The sequence below is a fragment of the Notolepis coatsorum genome (assembly GCF_963971535.1).
Source record: "Notolepis coatsorum genome assembly, chromosome: 19".
Lineage (NCBI taxonomy): Eukaryota > Metazoa > Chordata > Actinopteri > Aulopiformes > Paralepididae > Notolepis > Notolepis coatsorum.
Window position 1 is genome coordinate 90,779,888 of NC_140183.1, and position 24,100 is coordinate 90,803,987.

Sequence of the window (24,100 nt, forward strand, 5' to 3'; positions counted from 1 at the left end):
CAAAGGCTGCATCACTGATTTTCTTTAGACTGTGACTCGGAACCTTCAATAGTAGATGATCGCAATGTTTATACTTTGTATATAAGGAGGAGGACCTTGAAATCAATTCTAAATGTTACCGATGATTACTGATGTAAACAGGGGGATCCTGATGTAAACAAGATGAAAGTCTTTCTCTGGTTTGCATCCCCTTAACAATTGTATGTATAATTGTATGTAATTGTATGTATAACATCTGCCAAATTTTTTTTATAGTTTTTGATTCGCAGCGGGATCCGGAAGCGCCACTGAACCGTGAGTCGAATCAGTGAATCGGTTCATTGCCGTGAGCGTGTATCGAATCGCTCACTCACTGAAATGATCCGTAACAAATAACAAACTCAGCAAGGCCAACGGCTTCTCTGTTACAGTGGGTGACAATATTGTCACAAGGAAAGATGAAATTACCTACCTGGGTTCCATCCTAGAGGCAAATCTTTCCTGTGACAAAATGGCAACCAATGTAATAAAAAAAAGTCAACCAACGAACAAGATTCTTGTACCGGATCTCCTCTCTGGTAAACAAGAATACCCTGAAGACTCTGGCAGGAGCACTCATTCAAGGGTACTACGACTATGCTTGCACCTCATGGTACCAAAGCACCTCAAAAGCGCTAAAAACTAAATTACAAACATCACAAAACAAACTGGTCAGACTACTGCTTGACCTTACTCCTAGAACCCACCTCACCCCTGCCCACTTTGACTACCTAGGATGGCTTAGAGTAGACGACAGAGTACAGCAACTTGCAATGGGCCTGGTCTACAAGATACTGTACACTACACCACTAAGATACCCATGTACATGTCGAAATACTTCCCAAAGGTCAGTGAATACCACGACCACAACACCAGAGGGAGTTCCACAAATCATGTTCAACCCAGATTCGGCTCAAACAAGGGACTAAACACGTTTCGCAATTATTAAAATGATAATACTTTTATTAATATTAATTAGGCTACTGCTGGCCATTCATCAAGCGAGACATTGCTGATTGTTTATGTATTTTATAAGACAAGACTACAGCAGCCGTGTATCTTGGATGTAATGATTGATTGATTGATTGATTGATTGATAGAAAATTAACAGATTGCAGAATGGGTACAATACAGTACAGCTCAATATACACAATTGTTAAGGGGATGCAGACCAGAGAAAGACTTTCGTCTTGTTTACATCAGGGTCCCCCATTTTCAATTCATCATAACATGACATACATGACATACAGATACAGTACTGCTACATCTATACATTTATGACATACCAGATTTACAAATACAGTACTGTTTGTGATACAAAAAGAGTCTAAAAAAGAGAGTATATGATAACGTTAGCACACTGTCGATGGCTCATTGATTTAACTGTAGCTACTGTACAGTAGCAAGCCAAGTTACTATGGGGGACCCTGATGTAAACAAGACGAAAGTCTCTCTGGTCTGCATCCCCTTAACAATTGTGTATATTGAGCTGTACTGTATTGTACCCATTCTGCAATCTGTTAAATAAAGTTTTCATTCACTTACCGATCTTTGTGCACCTTCTTAGTTCAAGTGTCGAACGAAGTTGGACGTTGCGCATCTTCATCTGTGATCCTCGAACCGCACGTTTTGCATACTGCGATTCGTTTTTTGTTTATCACCGCATAGTTTTTATAACGAAACGCAACAATCTGGGTAGCATTTTACATTTCGCCGTGAACTCAGCTGTAACATTATTACTGACTGTGGATCGCTCGTGCTATCGCGCAACGTGATTGGTTGTTTCAAAACAAAGTGGGTCTGGGAAATGAAGTGTGGATTCGCGCAAAATGAATTAATATATATACATTTAATAACGTTAATTTTTAATCGTTGGGCATGGGGGGAGGTATCAAGTCTTTTCAAGTCAAGTGAAGTTGCGTAGCAACAACAGACAATAAGTTGACTCAGAATAACTCATGTACAAATGCCGATATGCCCTACTTTGTTTACTTGTTTATTGCACAATGTCGCTCTATTGGTTGGATTCTTATTATATATTATTACTATTGTATTATGCACATCGTTGCGGGCAATTAAATTTTATAAATAATTAAAAAAAATATAAATATTAGATAGGCTGGGAATCAAACCCCGGGCGTCGGCTTGAAAGGAATGGGGATAAACCACTAGACCACGGTACTAGACAAAATATATCATTATAAATAGAGCCCACCTAGCTATCTACACAAAATATATACATTGACTGCTCCATTCGACAGGTTTTAACTGGTTAATTATTTTATTCAGCAACATTGCTTTAGACATGGTATGGTATTTATTTTAGACAACAAAACATACAGATCGTTATACAGTATACTGTGTAGGACGTTGTAGCGTCCGTCTAATGACTTTGCGCCTCCTGGCGGCATAAAATAGAATAGCAGCCTGGGTTCCTAATTCATTTCCACGACGTGATATAACCGTGCTCACGTCGCGGCAAAGCGCCCAGGAAAACTAAAAGCTTCATCTGTATCTCCTCGCGTTCATGCTGATCGGCTTGGGAGTGATCGTCATCTGGGACTGGTTGTTTAAAAAGAATTCGGAAAGGGGAGCTCCAGTAGCTCACCGCGTACCTCGAACGCTATTTCGGCGTCGGGGACAACCGTGCGCGTCACGGATCTGGGGTACACGAGTTCGACTCCCGGACTCGCCGTATTTTCTCAGAGTGTCTTTCCCCCCATCTATACCCCATTCAACCTGTTTCTGTCGGTCATACTTGACCAGAAAAAGCGATAAACGCGAAAAGAACCAGCTGACTGGTCAAAGTAAAAAAAAAAATAAAATAAAAATCGGAAAGACGTAAATCCGTTGGCGATGGCATTAGCCAGGATCGAAGTCTCCCACATTGAACTGTTTAAGAGACTCGCTGTGTATCAGGCGGACGAACAATTGAGATCAAAGGTCATGCTGGGGATCGCGCAGGAGATTCAGAGTGTGATAAATCGTGTTTAAATCAAATTGTTGGGACATCTTGGAAGCACAGGTACTGTCCACCCTGGGCTTCTTAGCCACCGGAACATTCCAGAGGGAGCTAGGAGACAGGGTGGGCATATCTCAGTCCTCGATCAGCCGCTGCCTCCCACGAGTCGTGGGTGGCATCATAGAATTGGCCAGCACATACATCCAATTCCCCTTTTCCGACCAACAGCAAATCCGGGTGAAGACTGCATTCTATGGCATTGCTGGGCTGCCAAACATCATCGGCGCAATTGATTGCACTCACGTGTGCATCCAGGCACCCTCCCCAGAGCCGTTTCCATACCTCAATAGGAAACAGTACCACTCCATTAACGTCCAGATCATCACCACAAATGTCGTCGCCCGCTTCCCAGGAGGTGCACACGACTCCTATTCAGATTCAGATTCCTTTATTGAGCCATTTGTGTAAAACACATTGGTAATTGTTGCAGCAATACAGTGTATGCATTTCTTTTTTCACAGTAAACGACACCACCAACACAGACACAGGACAAGAAACAGTGCAGTGGAGGATTAATCAATAAAATATATATATATATAAAGTGAAGAGTTCCAGTAAGGATAGTCTCCATAGTCTCTATAGTCTCCAAAACAGCGATGTGGGTATGCGCCTCGAACAAGGAGTCGCTGGAGACGCATGGGTAATTGGTAAGTATCTGTGCGTATAGAATCATTCTTGCAACAGTATAGGCTTCTATTCTTCGAATTACTTGTTTTATTAGGAGACAGTGGATATGCGCTGGCCCCCTGGCTGACTCCAGTCACCAACCCTCAGACGGAGCAGGAGTTGGCGTACGAGGGCCATGCGCGAACCAGATCCACCATGGAGCTCACAATTGGGTCATTAAAGAGACGCTGGATGAGTTTGGACGCAGCAGGTGGCAAGCTCCTGTACAAGCCGGATAAGGTGTGTATGAAGGTGTTATGTATTACTTTCACATGGTGGAGGGATACTTACGGTCTGTGGTGTATATTCACATTGTGGTTCAAGTGTGGTGTCACTAATTGGTGGTCTGTGATACACAGTTTCTTTCTGTTTTCTTGTAATTAAAATGGCCGCCCTTATCCTTTGCACAGGTGTGGTGATGAGGCGCGTCTATACTTTCCGTAGCCGCATTTCTGCAAGACGCTCTCTGATTGGCCGACGCCAGTTTCTACACTGGTTAGGCTTAGGCACTCTTTCGAAGTAGGTTCAGGTTAGAGTTTGTCTTAGAGCGTGACGGCAAGTTCTTTCGACGGTTAAGCGTAGGCACTCTTTCGAAGTTGGTTAAGGTTAGAGTTTGTCTTAGAGCATGGCGATAGAACGCCAGGTAGTTTGCAGGCTGTTCGACGCGGAAATGGGCAAAGATACAGCTCGTCACGTGATTGGGCAAACATGTCAGTGGCCAATCAGAGAGCGTCAAGTCAGTGGCCAATCAGAGAGCGTCCTGCAGAAATGCGGCTACGGAAAGTATAGACGCTGATGAGGCACCACACCCTATGAAAGCAGCTCAGAGTGTGCAGTCTGCAGCTGTCGCTCGTCACAGTTCTCCAGAGTCTCACCAGAAGTTCTCTCACCTGCTCTCACTGCTTTGCTTGCCATTTTTGCTATTTGATTATTTTTGCTTTGTTCTATTTTTGCCTATGTGCTTTATTTTGTTATCCTGAACATATGGAGTCTGGAGCACCCAGCTCCCCATTCTTTTTTGTCCCTTTAAAATAGTTATCAAATAAATACTGTTATTTTTGGTAACACTTGTCCGTTTTCCTGTGTCCACCTGTTTACATTCAAGGCCTACCGGGGAAACAAGCCATATTTTCTGCTCAGACCTTAGGGCAAGTCAATTTAGGCTTGAATGTAACAGAAGGCAACAGCTGATCAATTGTTTTGGTCGTGTTAAAACATGTGCGAGTGCCCACTTCAGCCCAATACAATCATATTGTTGCATGCAGGGCCGCCTCAGGGGGTGTGCGAGCAGTGCGGTCGCACAGGGCCTCGCGGGAAGGGGGGCATCGCACATTTTTTTTTATTTTTATTTTTTTTAATTTTTTTAATTTTTTTTGCGAGGCCCCCCTTCCCGCGAGGCCCTTTTTCATCACAGACCTAAAATCTAGTTTTGCTTATATGCTTATATATTTCACATTAGACACGTTTGTAGAATGTGTCTGACTTGTTCCTGGCTCTGCGGCTCTGCAGATACACTATTGGCTCTGCAGATATACTATTGGAGGCAGCTTTGAGGCTCTGCAGCAGAATTGGTTTCAATGAGGGGAGGGGTTACAGGTAAGGTAGAGTCTGACTATTTCGCGCATGCAGCATTGGAGGTTATGCCAGCCAAGATGAAGAGGACATTGTTCGGCAGATGGACTGAAGATGAAAGTTGTTGCATGTTAGACAGTTCAGTCAGGCTAGCCATCCCAGCTAAAGACAGGGACAGCTAGTTAGCTTTAGCTACGTTATAATATTGAGTGCTAACGTGTGGTTCAGTCGGGATATAGCCATGATGATGTCGGCTAGTAGCTAGCTTAGCTAAAGGCTACACGAGGTACAGGGATTATCTAATTCAGCGCTATTTAGAGGAGCGAGGCGAGTGGATGTCTTTTCAAAAGAAGGAGAAGAGAACTTGTGAGCAGATAAATCTGTTAGGCAGCAATACGCCGAAAGGTGTCCAGTCTGCCGGAAAGTACTCGAAGAAGAAGAAGAAGAAGAAATTACACCGTGGGCCAAGAAAGTCTCCTTCCAACTTTACCATTGGCGCCGCTGCCGCCGCATTGATACTGCGTTATGGTGAGTCAACCTATGATTATATACCCGCCGTGGACCTATCTATCTTTCTCTCTCTCTGGAGCCAAACTGGTCGACTAGCTAATACTACTAGTAGCTAACGGTGTGTGCCTGGTGAGAGCACCTGGCTGTATGTAGACAGTAGCCGCATAGCTTGTTAGCTGTTAGCTAACGCAGAAGCAAGCTATGCGGCTACTACATACAGCCAGGTGCCTGATTGAGCTAACTGTTAGCCAGTTAGCTGTTTAGCGTCAGCTGGGAACGTTCGTTTGATGCTATCAGTTAGCCTTGAGAATAGCAGGCCCTGGCACTCTGACTACGACACCATCTTTGACAGAAGATGTAGTCGGGCCTGCACCATGACAAGGCTCTGGCCATAGCTTTGTCCCGACAGCGAGAGGCCTTTCGTCAACGTGGAGACCTGTGTTGCGGCCTTTCGCCCTGCGTTCCTCGTGCAGGTAAGATTAATGAAAATGTCATGACATTACCCCACTCTTCCTTCCTTCCCCTCCCGAATGTTTTGTTAATAACGATGTTTTTTTCCAGGCAAAACATATGCTACTTCACAACATTTGGAGATACGACATGTGCTGTGTGTGAATGGTCGTTTGTGTAGCTTGGGTAGCGTTGGGCCGTTGGCCAAAGCCGTGTGTGGCCTGGTCACAGTACCTGGCTAGCCTATTTAGCTGATGTCGGCCATTGGCTCCTTGCTGCTTTGGTTTCTCTGGTATAGACCCTCTTCTTGTTGGATTTAAGTGTTGATCTTTGTCCTTTTGAATCTGTCATACATGCTCTAGTCTCTCTCTAACACACACACACATGACAAACACACATGTTCTCTCTCTCTCTCTCTCTCTCTCTCTTTCTAACACACACAGTCTGCCTATGGCGGCCTTTCTCGATGGCTAGGCTGTGCTCAAGGATCTTCAGTCACAGTGCTCAGGTATTCTGCCACTGTGTACTCTCTGTTTAGGGCCAAATAGCATTTCAATTTCTTTCCAATGTGTCTCTCTCTCTCTCTCTCTCTGTACACTGTATATTGACTGTAGAACGGGAGCTCTCTCTCGCTCTCTCTTTTGCTATATGTTGACTGTATCATGCCCCGCCTCGGGCAGCGCTATTATTTAAGAATATGTTGACTGTATAAAAAAAAAAAATATATATATATATATATATATATATATATATATATTTTATTTTTTTTTTTTTTTTTTACCTTTGGGGGGGGGGGGGGGGGGGGGGGCTCGCGTTAAATCTCGCACAGGGCCTCGCATTTCTCCCAGGCGGCCCTGGTTGCATGTCATTTATTGTGGCTTATTTATTCTTTTCAGGTGTGTAGGATTATCATGGCCTGCTGCGTCCTGCACAACATTGCAGGGAAACGTGGTGTCCTCGGGACTCGGTGGTGGACTCAAAATTGTTGCATTCTTCATTTGGTTCAGTTTGCTTTCACTGCAATTTGTCAAGTGCACCAAACTTTCTGAACAATGTCACACGATCGAAAAGGGCGCTTGTGGGGAGCCCCAGTGGCGAACCTGTCGTTATTTGCCGAATGTCTTCCCCCCACTCTGTCTCCCATTCCTCCTCTGTCTCTCTCTACTGGACTTCCCAGTAGCAATAAAGCGATAAAACGCCAAAAAATAAATCTTTAAAAAAAATAAAAGGGCGCTTGTCTATTGGATATATAGAATCCCAAAAACAGGCTTCGGGAACATCTCTACAGCGCACATACACAGACACCACATTATTCTGTGAAGCAGCCCAGCGCACACACATACACACACACCACATTATTCTGTGAAGCAGCCCAGCGCACACACATACACACACACCACATTATTCTGCAAAGCAGCCCAGCGCGCACACACACACACACCACATTATTCTGCAAAGCAGCCCAGCGCACACACACACACACCACATTATTCTGCGAAGCAGCCCAGCGCACACACACACACACCACATTATTCTGCAAAGCAGCCCAGCGCACACATACACACCACATTATTCTGCGAAGCAGCCCAGCGCACACACACACCACATTATTCTGCAAAGCAGCCCAGCGCACATACACACCACATTATTCTGCGAAGCAGCCCAGCGCACATACACACCACATTATTCTGCAAAGCAGCCCAGCGCACACATACACACCACATTATTCTGCGAAGCAGTCCAGTGCACACGCATACACACCACATTATTCTGCGAAGCAGCCCAGCGCACATACATACACACATTATTCTGCGAAGCAGCCCAGAGCACACACACACACATACACCACATTATTCTGTGAAGCAGCCCAGAGCACACACATACACCACATTATTCTGTGAAGCAGCCCAGAGCACACACATACACCACATTATTATTCTGCGAAGCAGCCCAGCGCACACACATACACCACATTATTCTGCGAAGCAGCCCAGCGCACACACATACCACATTATTCTGCGAAGCAGCCCAGAGCACACACATACACCACATCATTATTCTGCTCATTGCCATCATTCTCTCGCTAAACAACTTGTACACCTCTTGTTTTTGTGAGTGGCCACAAGCAGCTGTTTAATTAGCTCGTCTGACCATATTTCTATCAAGGCTTTTACCTCCTCATTCGCCCACGTCTGTCCACGAGACATGTTCCACACGTGCTTGTTTTGCAGTGCACGCCGGCTGTGTTTGTTTTGTTTCCTTCTACTCAAGATGCAGTTTATCGGGTCACTTATTTGGTCTTGCGTTTGGTCCGATGAGCATTCACACCACAAAAGTACGCACCCGGGTTCACTTGGAAGCGAACCGAGACCTACGTTTTCAGGCGGACCAGAGTTCGCTTTTTTGGTCCCCACCAGAGTTTGAATGAGCTTTCACACCACCCCAAACCAAGCACACTATCCGAGGAAACAAACTCTGGTGCGTTTAAAGCGGACCAAACAGCTGGTGTGAATGCGACCTTAGTCCGACAGCAATTAATTGCACGCATGTGAATCATTTATTATATAATAAATTATTCACATGAGTGCAATTAATTGCTTATATATATATCACAGGGTGAATAAATCCTTTCAACCTGAATTTGACTTGCTTGATTCTGTCACTATTATTAGATGCAGTTTACAATTTATACCAATAACTAAACACATCACTTCAGTAATACAAATTTATTTGTAAGGCCCGACAACACACGTTAATGTCCCCACCCAAACAAGGGTGTCAGGGAATTGTGCTATTTATTGTGGCAAGGTGTTCTGCCGCTACCGCAACCCGCTCCAGACTGGCAGCGACCCGCACCACAATGATGGTGAGCCGCTCCTGGCTGGCAGCGAGCCGGTCCTGGCTGGTAGCGACCCGCTCCACAATGATGGCGAGCCGGTCCTGGCTGGCGGCGAGCCGTTCCTGGCTGGTAGCGACCCGCTCCTGGCTGGTAGCGAGCCGCTCCTGGCTGGTAGCGAGCCGCTCCTGGCTGGTAGCGAGCCGCTCCTGGCTGGCCAGCATGGCCTGGGCCATGGAGCCATGAGCACTGGGTGCATGCGTGGCACCACTGGGGAACGGGGGGGCAGCACTGGTGGACGGTCGGCCTGAGGGGGACAGCTCCGCCTTGCAATCTGTTGCATCTGGGAATAAATTGGGGTGATTAATTTGTGGGGGTTGCGATCATGCAATGCTTGACGCACTGCAATTGCACATGTTTCAATTGGATATTATACAGGTGCATCTCAATAAGTTAGAATGGCGAGGAAAAGGTAATTTATGTCAGTAATTCTATTCAAGAAGTGAAGATCATTATTATCCACAGAGTGAAATATTGCAAGCCTTTTATTTATTCCGTTAAATTTAGATGATTATGGCTTACAATGATAAATTCAGTATCTGAGAAAGTTGGATTACATAAGACCAATACAAAATAAAATGTGGAAATGTCGGCCTACTGTTTTCCTGCAGGTGCGCCTCCATTTCCTCTATCTCGAACTCTCTTTGATGTCATACTTTTTGCGATTTCATTTGCACACGGCTCTGTTGGCTGGCTTTATAAGGAGCTGCCGGAGGCGTGTCTGTATGCAAATGAACTAAACGGGAACGCACGTTCATGTTTGTCAATGAGTGACATTCCTCATTGTGGGCATCGCAGCTGGGATCGTTTTGGCCACTCTCCACGCGTTGGTGAATCCGGGTGTAATTGTCGGGGAGTTTGTCTTAGGCGGTTCCAAGATGGTTGCCCTAAGAGAAATCTTTTGGCAATGTTGGTGAATGAGACCCAATATTATCTGCTCATATTCAGCCAAATCGGGAGCGAAAGAGTTTTCTTGAAAAACCGACGTGGAAAGTTGTGCAATGGCCAAGTCACCTAGACCTGAATCCAATTGAGCATGAATTTCACTTGCTGAAGACAAAACTGAAGGGAAAGTGCCCCAATAACAAGCAGGAATTGAAGACGGTTGCAGTAGAGGCCTGGCAGAGCATCGCCAGGGACGAACCCCATCATCTGGTGAAGTCTATGGGTTCCAGACTTCAGGCTGTCATGGACTGCAAAAGATTTGCAACCAAGTATTAAAAGTGACTATTTGATTTATGATTGTTCGTTTTTCCAATTACTTATGGTCCCTTATGAAGGGGAATTGTTTAATTTTAAGTCCATTGTGGTAGTGTATAGAGCCAAAACTGTGTCTCAATGTCCAAATATTTATGGACGTGACTGTATATTATTTAAGCAAACAAACATATAAACATATAGATATACACAAAGAGCCCAACCCATACACATATATAGCTGTAAAGGACACATGTGTGGTTCCATTGAGTCCATTTTCATTTGGATATCTGGAGGTCAAATGAGCCAGCATTTAATCTGAGGCATCTATAGATTCGCCCAAGTTCTCTAGTTTGATATGATGCCACTATATTCACACTAGCTTACTGTAAATCAAGTAGCCTGCTAAAGCCCATAAGAGACAGATAATCAACTGGGAACAATATCAGTCAATATCGATAATATAAATACAGACATTACCGATAGTGTATTGGTGATATATCGGCCAACGGATATCGGTCTGGCTTTATACACCCCACACACAAGACAGAATCGAACACCTATGAATGCCAGTAGACAGCTTGGAGCCGTTTGCCACAGAGCAGAGAATATATTCTCTTTAAAATGGGCCAATAATAATTAATGAGTGTATATCAATAATGTATTTCCCTTTTATAAAATGGTGCCTGCGGTTTCCATTGTGATTGCTGCTGGATTAGAGAACTGTTGCAGAAGAAGAGGAGGAAGCCAGAGAGCGAGAGAGGGGGGGGGGGGGAGAACGAGAGAGAAAGAGATGAAGTAATGACTTTATCAGACAATGTTGGATTTAACACACATTATACAGTACATGTGTGCAAACCTGCTTGTTGTCACACATGTCACACAAGACATTCCTAGCGCTGCAGCATAAAGTGCAGTAGACAATAAGAGGAGCAGAGAGGGCAGATGGAGAGACTGAAAAGAAAGAGATGTTTAGATAAGGTGACAGACAGATGAATGGGGAGTCTGGGTCTAGAAAAGAAAAGCTGACATATGCACATGGGTATACACACAAACACACACTCAATCAAACATGCACAGATACACCACACACGAACACACGCAATCAAACGCGCACACATACACACACACTACAAAGTGAAGTTGTGACAGTCCTCTCTGCTCACTGTGGCTGTATTTGATGTCAAACAAAAAGGGCAGAAATAGACGTCACTCCTAGGGGGGAACTAGCCAAAGAAGCAGCCAGTGTGAACACATCGTTGTGGCCTGCTGACAAAGTAATTCAGACAAACTCTCTCCAGTGCACAGGCACATGAAACTCCCAAAATACAGACATTTGAGAGAGTGAGTAAGAGAGAGCACAGGCACGCAGGAAACCCATCGCCACACGCTCACATACAGGATATCGGTAGGATTATAAAGCACAAGGGAAATCTCACACGCATTTTAATTCTTTGTGCAAATCCACAAATTAAGTTACACTTAGGCCATGTCCAGACTAAAACGATTTTGGTAGTTTTAGGCAAAGTATTTGATCGTTTGCACCGTTCTGCCACACGGAACTGCGTTCTGGCCGCCTGAAGACGATACTTTCTGATAGCAGCTCCCAGAGTGCCAATTCTGAAGACGTTGCGTCACCATCTTTACAAGCGATATGAGTCTTCTCCTGAACCGATGACACGTAGCCCACCTCTCCCTTACCCCGTGTGTGAAAACATCACAACAATGGCATTTACAGCTATTGAGCTTGATCGGGCTTTTACAGCTTTACATATGCTGTGCTCTCTCTCTCTGTCTGTCTGAAGCGGAGCGGGGTTCTGCTATACACACACTCCCGACCGAGGCGCACACACATGCTCACACGCATCTCCCTTAATCCGCATGCAAACCCAGACAAAATAAAGAAACATGACACATGTATATGTCTTATATGTCCTGTCTAGAAGTGTTTATTAAACACTGGGAGTTATTATTATTAAACAACAATGGCATCAGAGTAGTTGCATTCGTGTTACAGAAGCTATTGGGCTACTGTGATGCAATACACGATACCAACTAGAGATTAGCGTCACATAGCTGGCCTTTTTCTGAAAACCCAAGCACATATTGTTCCATAGCATACGCCTTCAGTTGATCATGACAAATCCTCTCTTACCTTGACGATTAAAAAGCCTCCATAATTTTTTTTTTATCAACTTTTTCTCCTCATTTTCTATTTTTCTCCCATCCCAAATCCACTGTGCCAATTCTTCCCTCCCCTGTCTTGAACGTTGCTCGCATATGACCCCCACTTGCCGGTTGTAGGGAGGATAGAAGCCTTGCATCACATGTCCCCTCCGATACACGAGGAGGCAGCCTGTCACATCTTTTCACCTGCCAGCGCGGACTCTCATTGGCGAGGTGTAACGTGTGTGTGTTCTTACTCTCTTCTCTTACAGTGTGTGTGTTCTTACTCTCTTCTCTTACAGTGTGTGTGTGTTCTTACTCTCTTCTCTTACAGTGTGTGTGTTCTTACTCTCTTCTCTTACAGTGTGTGTGTGTGTTCTTACTCTCTTCTCTTACAGTGTGTGTGTTCTTACTCTCTTCTCTTACAGTGTGTGTGTTCTTACTCTCTTCTCTTACAGTGTGTGTGTTCTTACTCTCTTCTCTTACAGTGTGTGTGTTCTTACTCTCTTCTCTTACAGTGCAGAGCCTCTTACTTTCTTCTCTTACAGTGTGTGTGTTCTTACTCTCTTTTACAGTGTGTGTGTTCTTACTCTCTTCTCTTACAGTGTGTGTGTTCTTACTCTCTTCTCTTACAGTGTGTGTGTTCTTACTCTCTTCTCTTACAGTGTGTGTTCTTACTCTCTTCTCTTACAGTGTGTGTGTTCTTACTCTCTTCTCTTAGTGTGTGTTCTTACTCTCTTCTCTTACAGTGCGTGTTCTTACTCTCTTCTCTTACAGTGTGTGTGTTCTTACTCTCTTCTCTTACAGTGTGTGTGTTCTTACTCTCTTCTCTTACAGTGTGTGTTCTTACTCTCTTCTCTTACAGTGTGTGTGTTCTTACTCTCTTCTCTTACAGTGTGTGTGTTCTTACTCTCTTCTCTTAGTGTGTGTTCTTACTCTCTTCTCTTACAGTGTGTGTGTTCTTACTCTCTTCTCTTACAGTGCAGAGCCTCTTACTCTCTTCTCTTACAGTGTGTGTTCTTACTCTCTTCTCTTACAGTGTGTGTTCTTACTCTCTTCTCTTACAGGGTGTGTGTTCTTACTCTCTTCTCTTACAGTGTGTGTTCTTACTCTCTTCTCTTACAGTGTGTGTTCTTACTCTCTTCTCTTACAGTGTGTGTGTTCTTACTCTCTTCTCTTACAGTGCAGAGCCTCTTACTCTCTTCTCTTACAGTGCAGAGCCTCTTACTCTCTTCTCTTACAGTGCAGAGCCTCTTACTCTCTTCTCTTACAGTGCAGAGCCTCTTACTCTCCTCTCTTACAGTGCAGAGCCTCTTACTCTCTTCTCTTACAGTGCAGAGCCTCTTACTCTCTTCTCTTACAGTGCAGAGCCTCTTACTCTCTTCTCTTACAGTGCAGAGCCTCTTACTCTCTTCTCTTACAGTGCAGAGCCTCTTACTCTCTTCTCTTACAGTGCAGAGCCTCTTACTCTCTTCTCTTACAGTGCAGAGCCTCTTACTCTCTTCTCTTACAGTGCAGAGCCTCTTACTCTCCTCTCTTACAGTGCAGAGCCTCTTACTCTCTTCTCTTACAGTGCAGAGCCTCTTACTCTCTTCTCTTACAGTGCAGAGCCTCTTACTCTCTTCTCTTACAGTGCAGAGCCTCTTACTCTCTTCTCTTACAGTGCAGAGCCTCTTACTCTCTTCTCTTACAGTGCAGAGCCTCTTACTCTCTTCTCTTACAGTGCAGAGCCTCTTACTCTCTTCTCTTACAGTGCAGAGCCTCTTACTCTCTTCTCTTACAGTGCAGAGCCTCTTACTCTCTTCTCTTACAGTGCAGAGCCTCTTACTCTCTTCTCTTACAGTGCAGAGCCTCTTACTCTCTTCTCTTACAGTGCAGAGCCTCTTACTCTCTTCTCTTACAGTGCAGAGCCTCTTACTCTCTTCTCTTACAGTGCAGAGCCTCTTACTCTCTTCTCTTACAGTGCAGAGCCTCTTACTCTCTTCTCTTACAGTGCAGAGCCTCTTACTCTCTTCTCTTACAGTGCAGAGCCTCTTACTCTCTTCTCTTACAGTGCAGAGCCTCTTACTCTCTTCTCTTACAGTGCAGAGCCTCTTACTCTCTTCTCTTACAGTGCAGAGCCTCTTACTCTCTTCTCTTACAGTGCAGAGCCTCTTACTCTCTTCTCTTACAGTGCAGAGCCTCTTACTCTCTTCTCTTACAGTGCAGAGCCTCTTACTCTCTTCTCTTACAGTGCAGAGCCTCTTACTCTCTTCTCTTACAGTGCAGAGCCTCTTACTCTCTTCTCTTACAGTGCAGAGCCTCTTACTCTCTTCTCTTACAGTGCAGAGCCTCTTACTCTCTTCTCTTACAGTGCAGAGCCTCTTACTCTCTTCTCTTACAGTGCAGAGCCTCTTACTCTCTTCTCTTACAGTGCAGAGCCTCTTACTCTCTTCTCTTACAGTGCAGAGCCTCTTACTCTCTTCTCTTACAGTGCAGAGCCTCTTACTCTCTTCTCTTACAGTGCAGAGCCTCTTACTCTCTTCTCTTACAGTGCAGAGCCTCTTACTCTCTTCTCTTACAGTGCAGAGCCTCTTACTCTCTTCTCTTACAGTGCAGAGCCTCTTACTCTCTTCTCTTACAGTGCAGAGCCTCTTACTCTCTTCTCTTACAGTGCAGAGCCTCTTACTCTCTTCTCTTACAGTGCAGAGCCTCTTACTCTCTTCTCTTACAGTGCAGAGCCTCTTACTCTCTTCTCTTACAGTGCAGAGCCTCTTACTCTCTTCTCTTACAGTGCAGAGCCTCTTACTCTCTTCTCTTACAGTGCAGAGCCTCTTACTCTCTTCTCTTACAGTACTAACTTCCACCAGCTATGGAATTCAGTGGGAAACAACCAGGAGATCACTGTGACAATCAATCAATCACATTTATTTGTATAGCACACATGACACTTGTCAACCAAAGTTCTTCACAGTAAGTCGCATAGCAAAAAAAAGAAAAGTGCTCCTAAAGTATAAAAAACAGACAGAGAATAACGCAGTCTAAACAGTCATACATCTTTTATTCAACTTCAGCCCTGATCATAACCATTTTTATTTTTAGATGTTACGTTTTTTTGTAATGTCGAATTAAAAATGAAATACTCGCACTTTTCTGAAAAGAGTTAAATCTGACATTACAAATTTTTTTTAATCCATCAAAATCAGTGTTGTTGCTAATCATTGACACATGCTAGCCTGTAATAACCCCCCCCCCCCCCCCAGAAAAATCTACTTTGCATTTGATATATTGAAAATATTTAAAAAAAAAAAAAAGTTTTTTTAACAATAATTTGTAATGCCATCACACACACTGGCATTTAAAGGGTTAAAATGTATTGAATATGTGGTGGTTATGATCAGGACTGAAGTTGAATTAAATATTTATGAAAGAAAAAGCATAATATTTTTATGGCGTTTTTGAAGAGGTCAATTTAGTTCCCTAATGGTACGAGTATTTTTTTCAATTTGACATTACAAAAAAACTAAAAATTCATCGAAATCAGTGTTGTTGCTAATCATTGACAGTATACTAGCCTGTAATAACCCCCCCCCCCAGAAAAATCCACTTTGCATTTGATATATTGAAGATATTTTATTTATTTTTTTTCAATAATTTGCGATGCCATCACAAACACTGGCATTTAAAGGGTAAACATTCTAAAATTCCTGCACCAGAATGCAGGAAATGAAGTCTTTGTAACAAAAAAAATCCTGGTGGGGAACCCCCAGACCCCCCGCTTAAAAAGTGGCCTGACTGGGACTATATTTCGCCCTATATTTCCCGGCCTGAATTATTTCCCCAGTCCGGCACTGAGTGTTAGTAGTATGATACAAATTAATTAAATGATTAATTCCAATAGGTGTAGGATATAAAATGCCATATGGATAGAAAACATCAAGGATGGTATGACACAAAAATAAAATATCCTTTCTTTAATTAATTCATATTAATTATTATATTTTCACATTATATGTATATTTTTTACATTTGTATTTCTCAGCCTTTAACCAAACATGGACTTTCATGTGTTGTCTCTGTGGATAATTAATGGATATCCTACATAATCATTCCTGTCGCAGGTGTGGTTAATAAAGGCTTTTCAAACAGCCACGCAAATAATATTTATGTATGCTTTACAAAACATTTATTATCCATTTAAAAAAGCAGTTGCAGCTTTATAATAATACAATATTTGCATATATGCTTTATAACCCATTTATTATGAACATCAATTTCAACTTTAAAATGGCCATCCAAATAATGTTTATAGATGCACAGTATTTATTAACCATTTACAAAGTATCATACAAATCGGTTGCATCTTTACAATAACATCCAGATAATGTTTATGCATTACAACCAAACCAATACCCATAAACAAATTATTAGAAAATCTAGGTTGCATCTATCTAATTTATTTGTATGTAATTGTGTTTTATAAACAATTTCTTAAAGGCTTAAAAGTAGTAGTAGATACTATTTAACTAATACCTTAGTATGAAAATGTCACGTTTGCAATAACAAGATTTGAGAAAAGTAATTGCTGGTGATTTGAGGGAGGATATTTAGAATTAAACCAGCATCAGTTTTGGAATTCTAATTGGTTTAATTTTAACACTACTGAATTTAAATGCACAGTAAATTTTGCAGAGTAAATTTGACTCAAACTGACTACATTTTACTCAAACTGAGTAAAATTGTACTCAGTTTGAGTCAAATGTACTTAGTTTGAGTCAAATGTGCAGAGCCTCTTACTCTCTTCTCTTACAGTGCAGAGCCTCTTACTCTCTTCTCTTACAGTGCAGAGCCGGCGACGGACCCATCTCGGCAGAACACGACGGTTGTGATTGGGGGGCATCATGAAAAGAGCGGCGTTTGAGACGGGTCAATTTAGTCTACAATACATACAGTAGTTACTAGGGGTATAACGATGCATCGATTCTAATGTGACGATTCAACTGCATCGATTTGAAAATGTTAGAATCGATTATAATCTAAATGAAAAAAAATTATGTTTTTTTTTACCTACAGTATAGTCCATTCATGCTGAGTGAATCAGTTCCCCCAGCCACATTTGTGTATTCAAAATATTTTGGGGAATTAACTGATTAAAATGAATCGAATCGTGGTCAAATGAAGAGATTTCATGCTGCATTGAATCGTTGCCTGAATAATCGTAATCGAATTTAATCGCTGTGAGGTCGCATCGTTACAGCCCTAGTAGTTACTTTACATGCAATAGAATGTACATGTGTTCTTAGAATTATTCTATTTTCACTGGCATGTCAGCATAAATCAAAAGAAAATAATCTTGAGGCAGAGAGTGTGAAACAAACATAAGCCTAGAATATGGTTTTAAATGACATTGTAAACAACCCCACTTGTAAATAACCAGCAAAACAGTCACTTTTCAGCAGCTTTCTAGCATCAAACAGGGTCCCAGCTTCCTCTGAAGACAGTTTGTTTATTCAGTTGGGAAAATATACCATAGATGTATTTTTATTTTCAAATTTCACGTTTCTCTCCCAAAGCTGTATATAGTGCACCTTTAAGGATACAAAGAGTGTCATCTCTCTACCTCAGTGGTTCTCAAACGTTTTACACCAAGTACCACCTGAGAACGTAGCTGGCTCTCCAAGTACCACCATATGACCGGCATTAAAATACAGTCTATTCAGCTATGCACAGTTCACGCAGGAGGCAAATGTATTCCTAATACCATTATTTATTGTTAACTTTTGTCAGACACAGCCACAATGTACAAAGGGATAGCACTAGAACTAGCAAACGCTTCCACACAACTCATACAATGCAAGGGGCATTGAGAACATAGTTTCTCAATTGCTTTGGTGCATTTCTCTGATCAGAATTAAAGTTCTCATAACTGTTAGTTCAACCTCCACAACATTTTGTCATTTGTGCACATCATAGTAGCAGTTTCTCATTCCTCTGAACAAATTGCAAATGCTTTTGGACATGCATCAATTGCTTTCATACAATTCTCTGCTGTTTTATAACATTATCATTTGCTTATGTCATGTCAGTCAAAATTAACTATACTTATGACTGCTGAATAGTCATTCCCTATAAAACTAATAGTCCTCATTTCATTGATTGAGTCATTACATACAAAAATGTTGACCTAGTTGTCAAAATCTATCAATCACAGCCTCACAATGGCTGAGGCTGGTCGAAGGGTGCAGCCAAATGTTGAGAGAACCACAGTAAATTAAATTACTGTATTCAAACATTTCGTCTGGAGAGCAGGTGTGTATACTGGACAGTAATTCAACACTAAACGATCTGCACTGCACTACTGCCATTGTGTCATACATGAAGCTTGCAGTGGGGCAAGAACGTGTCACTTTTTACATTTTACATTTAGACAGCTTTACTGCAGCACAGATTTACTGTATTGTAGTGTACAGTAGTGTTACAGTAAATATTTGCCATATTTACAGTATGGTACTGTACTGCATTATTTTACAAGTGGGAAGCACTGTTATTGTATAATACAGTAATATGGTTTACTGTAAAGCAGTATATCTCATGTTTGCTGTACATTACTGTAATTTTACTCTGCACCACATAGGATTGCAAGACAACCTCACAGAGGTGGAAGAGAGCCCCTTTTTACTCCGCAACAAGAGGAAGCCATTTGTGCAATGGTGATTGCAAACAATGCCATAAGGTTGAGAGAGATACAAAGCACTGTTATAGAGGATGACAATATCTTTGGGAATATTGAATTCGTTTCAATCGCTACAATTGACAGTGCTCAGTGGAAATTAAATGCGCATGAAACAATTGTAGTACAATTGACAAATGAGTAGCCATTTGACTGGAACAGAGTGAAGGAGATCCACCACCAGTATGCACAAGTACAACATTTATGTGTTCTATGCATACTCTAATGTTCAGTGCTGTAAACTGGTTACTTTGTATAGTGCCATGCAGTACACTTACATGACAGTTCATACTGTACAATATGTTGTCCAAAATGCATTACAGTATGTTACACAAGAAAAGTTTAGTTTTTATCTCTCTCTCTTCTGGGATAAAGCGTGTACCAGGGAACCGCTGCACACATTATACGTTGATGAGGCGGGTTTCAATCTGGCAAAAGGTAGACGGCGTGGAAGAAATCACATTGGACAGAGAGCAACCAACCATTGATGTCCCAGACCAACAAGGAGGGAATATTACAATGTGTACAGTGTGTACAGTAATGTATAACTGTAGATTTTGAATGGCTGTGCAAATAGTGTATAGTGCTGTCTTGAGCATTTTCAGGTAGTGTCACCAATATCTGACTTTTTTGCATTGGAAAACACTTACAGAGTGAACTGTCGTAACAAAAACATGACAAAAGCCATTTGACTATCTTGTTCATAAACAATGGTGTCAGGACTTTCATTTTGATGACACTGACACTTTCATTGACATGAATACTTGCTTTTGAAGAAGGAACTATCCATTTTGAGCAAGTGACACGCTTTTGCAGGTTATCAACTAGGTTTTGCAGTTTGTACTAATTGTTTTGAGAAATGCGCTAACAGTTATGAGAACTTTAATTCTGATCAGAGAAATGCACCAAAGCAATTGAGAAAAACTGTAATAACTAACATTCTCACATAGCAAGTGAGAAAATTAAGAACAACTGTATTTCAGCAAATGTACTTAATTCTCTCTCTATCTCTCTCTCTCACACAGCAAGCAATTGTCCGTCATTATCACACACACACACACACACACACACACACACACACACACACACACACACACATTGTTACAAAAACTTAATTTCCTGCATTCTGGTGCAGGAATCTTTGAATGTTTACCCTTTAAATGCCAGTGTTTGTGATGGGCATCACAAAATATTGAAAAAAAAAAAAAAACACATTCAATTTTTTTTAAAGTGTTTACCCTATAAATGCCAGTTTGTGTGATGGCATCACAAATTATTGTTAAAAAAAACACAAAAAGTTAAATATTTTCAATATATCAAATGCAAAGTAATTTTTTCTGGGGGGGATTATTACAGGCTAGGCATGTGTCAATGATTAGCATCAACACAGATTTTGATGGATTTTTTGTAATGTCAAATTTAACACCAACTCTTTTCAGAAAAATGGGAGTATTTCATTTTTTATCTGACATTACAAAAAATAAAAAAAATAAATGGTTATGATAAGGGCTGAAGTTGAATTAAAGATTTATGACTGTTTAGACGGCATTACTCTCTGTCACAGTGATCTCCTGGTTGTTCCCCACTTAGGTTATCTAACTATCGTGCCGCCGCAACCAGAAACACTGGCCTGGTCGCGTCTATATTAATCCCAGCCCAAGAGTGCTTCGCGTTTCTCTGATTGGCCACGACGCCCATGTGACCGCGGCGCGCGGCAGAGCGGAAATAGGCTGCTGCTCCGGCGAAAGAAAGACAGGCATTCTATTGCCATGCTCTGCAACAAACTCTAACTTTAACCAACTCCGAAAGAATGCCTAAACTTAACCGGCGAAAGAATGCCTAAACTTAACCGGCGAAAGAAAGACAGGCGCTAGTTACGTTTATATAGAGAGGCGATAAATTAATTAAACGTTAAAAAAAAAAAAAAATTGAAGTGATTCGAACTTGTCACCAACGCACCGCAGGCTCCACAGCAAGCTGAGGAACGAGTTGAGCTAACCGTCGATGTTAAAACAGGGGGGATTACGAATGCATAATGCCGCGGCAACCTATGCGCCTCTGCCGCGGGGCGTGCTAGGCGTTGTCGCGGCCAATCAGGGAAAACGCGGAAGCACTCTTGGGCTGGGATTAAAGAATAGGCGGCCTGGCCTGCTTTTAAGTTCAGTGGCCTGACTGCAAAAAAAAAAAAGAAAAAAAAAAACTCCTTGCAGAGTTTTCCCGTTTTATCTCTGTACAACTCCTATTTTAATGTGTGCGTGTGTGTGTCTGTGTTGGTGTGTGTGTGTATGTGTTGGTGTGTGTGTGTTGGTATGTGTGTGTATGTGTCTGTGTTGGTGTGTGTGCGTGCATGTCTGTGTTGGTGTGTGTGTGTGTGCATGTGTGTACTTTTTAAGAGCTGCCTGGTGAGACGGTGAATTAAACAGCCAGTGGATCTGATCTGCTCGGTGCTGCGGGCCAAACACACACACACAGCATCAAATCATAATTTCTGTCACATAATCTATTCATAGGAGCGGTAACAACCGCTCTTACACTGATACAAATCTCTTTTACTCACACGTCATGCAGACACACACACACGTGCGCGCGCACGCTCCCTCTCTCTCCGCTCAAAGCTACATTCCCCAGTGGCCAAACCACAGTCGCATACTTTTCTTTTTGTTTATTTGTGATTTCCAAGGAGAGAATTGGTTCCGCTGCGTCAACACCGCTTAGCAAACACACACACCTCGTCAAAGACGGGTGTTTTCGCAGGTGCAACGAGGTCAGCGTGCATCGAGGACAAAGCTTCCCTCTCTCTCTCTCTCCACACACACAAACACAAACACGCACCTCAACACATACACACAATCTTGAGAATCTAAACCAACACAGCTGCAACACCCCCTCTCCTCCCTTCACCCTACTCTCTTACATCAGTCCTGCTCTTCCATCCCTATTGCCACTCTGATGTTCAGCCTCCTACACTCCTCCCTAGTCTCTACTTTACTTGTAAGATTCGTCCACTCCTCCCTGCTCGCTCTCTGCAGCTCCAGCCCACGTTCCAGATCTCAAATCCCCCCCACCCCCACCCCCCCTCGTACGAACTCCTCATACAAGTCTTTTTACTCCCTCCTCTATCAAAATAACAGGTGGGAATGATTTGGTGCCATGATTACATGACTCCTATGGTTGAGCGAGAACGTCATTTAAATAAGCAATGAGAGAGAATTGGCCATCGCGAGATACCGTATTTAAAAAAACACCCCAACTTTGAGTCACATCAGTTTGTAATTATAGTAAGTGTGCTCTGCCTATTGACTGGATCACTTCTCGGAAGTGGAATTTCTTTAATAGCGACGGTAGAAGGTGGCAGTGAAAGGTGTTTCTAGACGCTTGCCAAGTGACAACATTAACACTCGGAGCCACGTTTATGTCCTGCTGCGACGTCTGCTGATGTAATAGTTGACAGGAAATACATGTGGGTACCAACTGAGTATTCCAGTGGAACAGTCTATTGGACATCAAGAGCCTAGGCCCCCACCCCAGTCATGGCTAGAAGGCATCTGTGTTTTGTAGATTTTTCACCTTAAAAACGTTGTTTGAGCCTAACCTTTCCCTCCCTGGAGACATCACGCCCCCCCCCCCCCCCCCCCCACACACACACACTGTTAATGGAAAAAAATATTTCTGTGATTTTCAAAGTTCTAATACATTTAAATGAAATGCAGATACCTGCAAACTGTGGCCCACCGTCCTCCTCATGTTTCAGCTCCCCTAACTCCTCACCACACCACTGTCTCACTCCATCTCAAGGCTCTCTTCTCCCCCTCCTCCTCTCCGTCTTACTCTACCTGAAGACTCCCCCTCCTCCTCTCCGTCTCATTCTACCTGAAGACTCCCCCTCCTCCTCCTCCGTCTCACTCTACCTGAAGACTCCCTCTCCTCCTCCTCCGTCTCACTCTACCTGAAGACTCCCTCTCCTCCTCCTCCGTCTCACTCTACCTGAAGACTCCCCCTCCTCCTCCTCCGTCTCACTCTACCTGAAGACTCCCTCTCCTCCTCCTCCGTCTCACTCTACCTGAAGACTCCACCTCCTCCTCCTCCGTCTCACTCTACCTGAAGACTCCCCCTCCTCCTCCTCCTCCGTCTCATTCTACCTGAAGACTCCCCCTCCTCCTCTCCGTCTCACTCTACCTGAAGACTCCCCCTCCTCCTCTCCGTCTCACTCTACCTGAAGACTCCCCCTCCTCCTCTCCGTCTCACTCTACCTGAAGACTCCCCCTCCTCCTCCTCCGTCTCACTCTACCTGAAGACTCCCCCTCCTCCTCTCCGTCTCACTCTACCTGAAGACTCCCCCTCCTCCTCCTCCGTCTCATTCTACCTGAAGACTCCCTCTCCTCCTCCTCCTCCATCTCACTCTACCTGAAGACTCCCCCTCCTCCTCCTCCTCCGTCTCACTCTACCTGAAGACTCCCCCTCCTCCTCCGTCTCACTCTACCTGAAGACTCCCTCTCCTCCTCCTCCGTCTCACTCTACCTGAAGACTCCCTCTCCTCCTCCTCCGTCTCACTCTACCTGAAGACTCCCTCTCCTCCTCCTCCGTCTCACTCTACCTGAAGACTCCCCCTCCTCCTCCTCCGTCTCATTCTACCTGAAGACTCCCCCTCCTCCTCCTCCGTCTCACTCTACCTGAAGACTCCCCCTCCTCCTCCTCCTCCGTCTCACTCTACCTGAAGACTCCCCCTCCTCCTCCTCCGTCTCACTCTACCTGAAGACTCCCCCTCCTCCTCCTCTCCGTCTCACTCTACCTGAAGACTCCCTCTCCTCCTCTCCGTCTCACTCTACCTGAAGACTCCCTCTCCTCCTCCTCCGTCTCACTCTACCTGAAGACTCCCCCTCCTCCTCCTCTCCGT

The 24,100-nt window shown here is 43.4% G+C and overlaps 2 protein-coding genes across 3 annotated transcripts in view; both read right to left on the bottom strand.

Moving 5' to 3' along the window:
* Positions 1-4,621, bottom strand: part of LOC311245887 (porwaprin-b-like) — a gene marked incomplete at its 5' end in the record, with an annotated part of 34,844 nt that extends 30,223 nt beyond the window's left edge. The window contains one exon of the mRNA XM_084335912.1: positions 4,597-4,621. Coding sequence (XP_084192038.1) covers positions 4,597-4,621 — 25 coding nt within the window. The remainder of the gene's footprint in view (positions 1-4,596) is intronic.
* Positions 1-24,100, bottom strand: part of LOC311245851 (nectin-2) — a 237,198-nt gene that overhangs the window by 68,534 nt on the left and 144,564 nt on the right. The window contains exon 7 of one of the 2 annotated variants that reach the window (XM_084335864.1): positions 8,983-9,417. The exons of the other annotated variant lie outside the window; for it this stretch is intronic. Coding sequence (XP_084191990.1) covers positions 9,017-9,417 — 401 coding nt within the window. The 3' untranslated portion in view covers positions 8,983-9,016. Of the gene's footprint in view, positions 1-8,982; positions 9,418-24,100 lie in introns of those variants that run through there. 2 annotated transcript variants of the gene reach the window in all.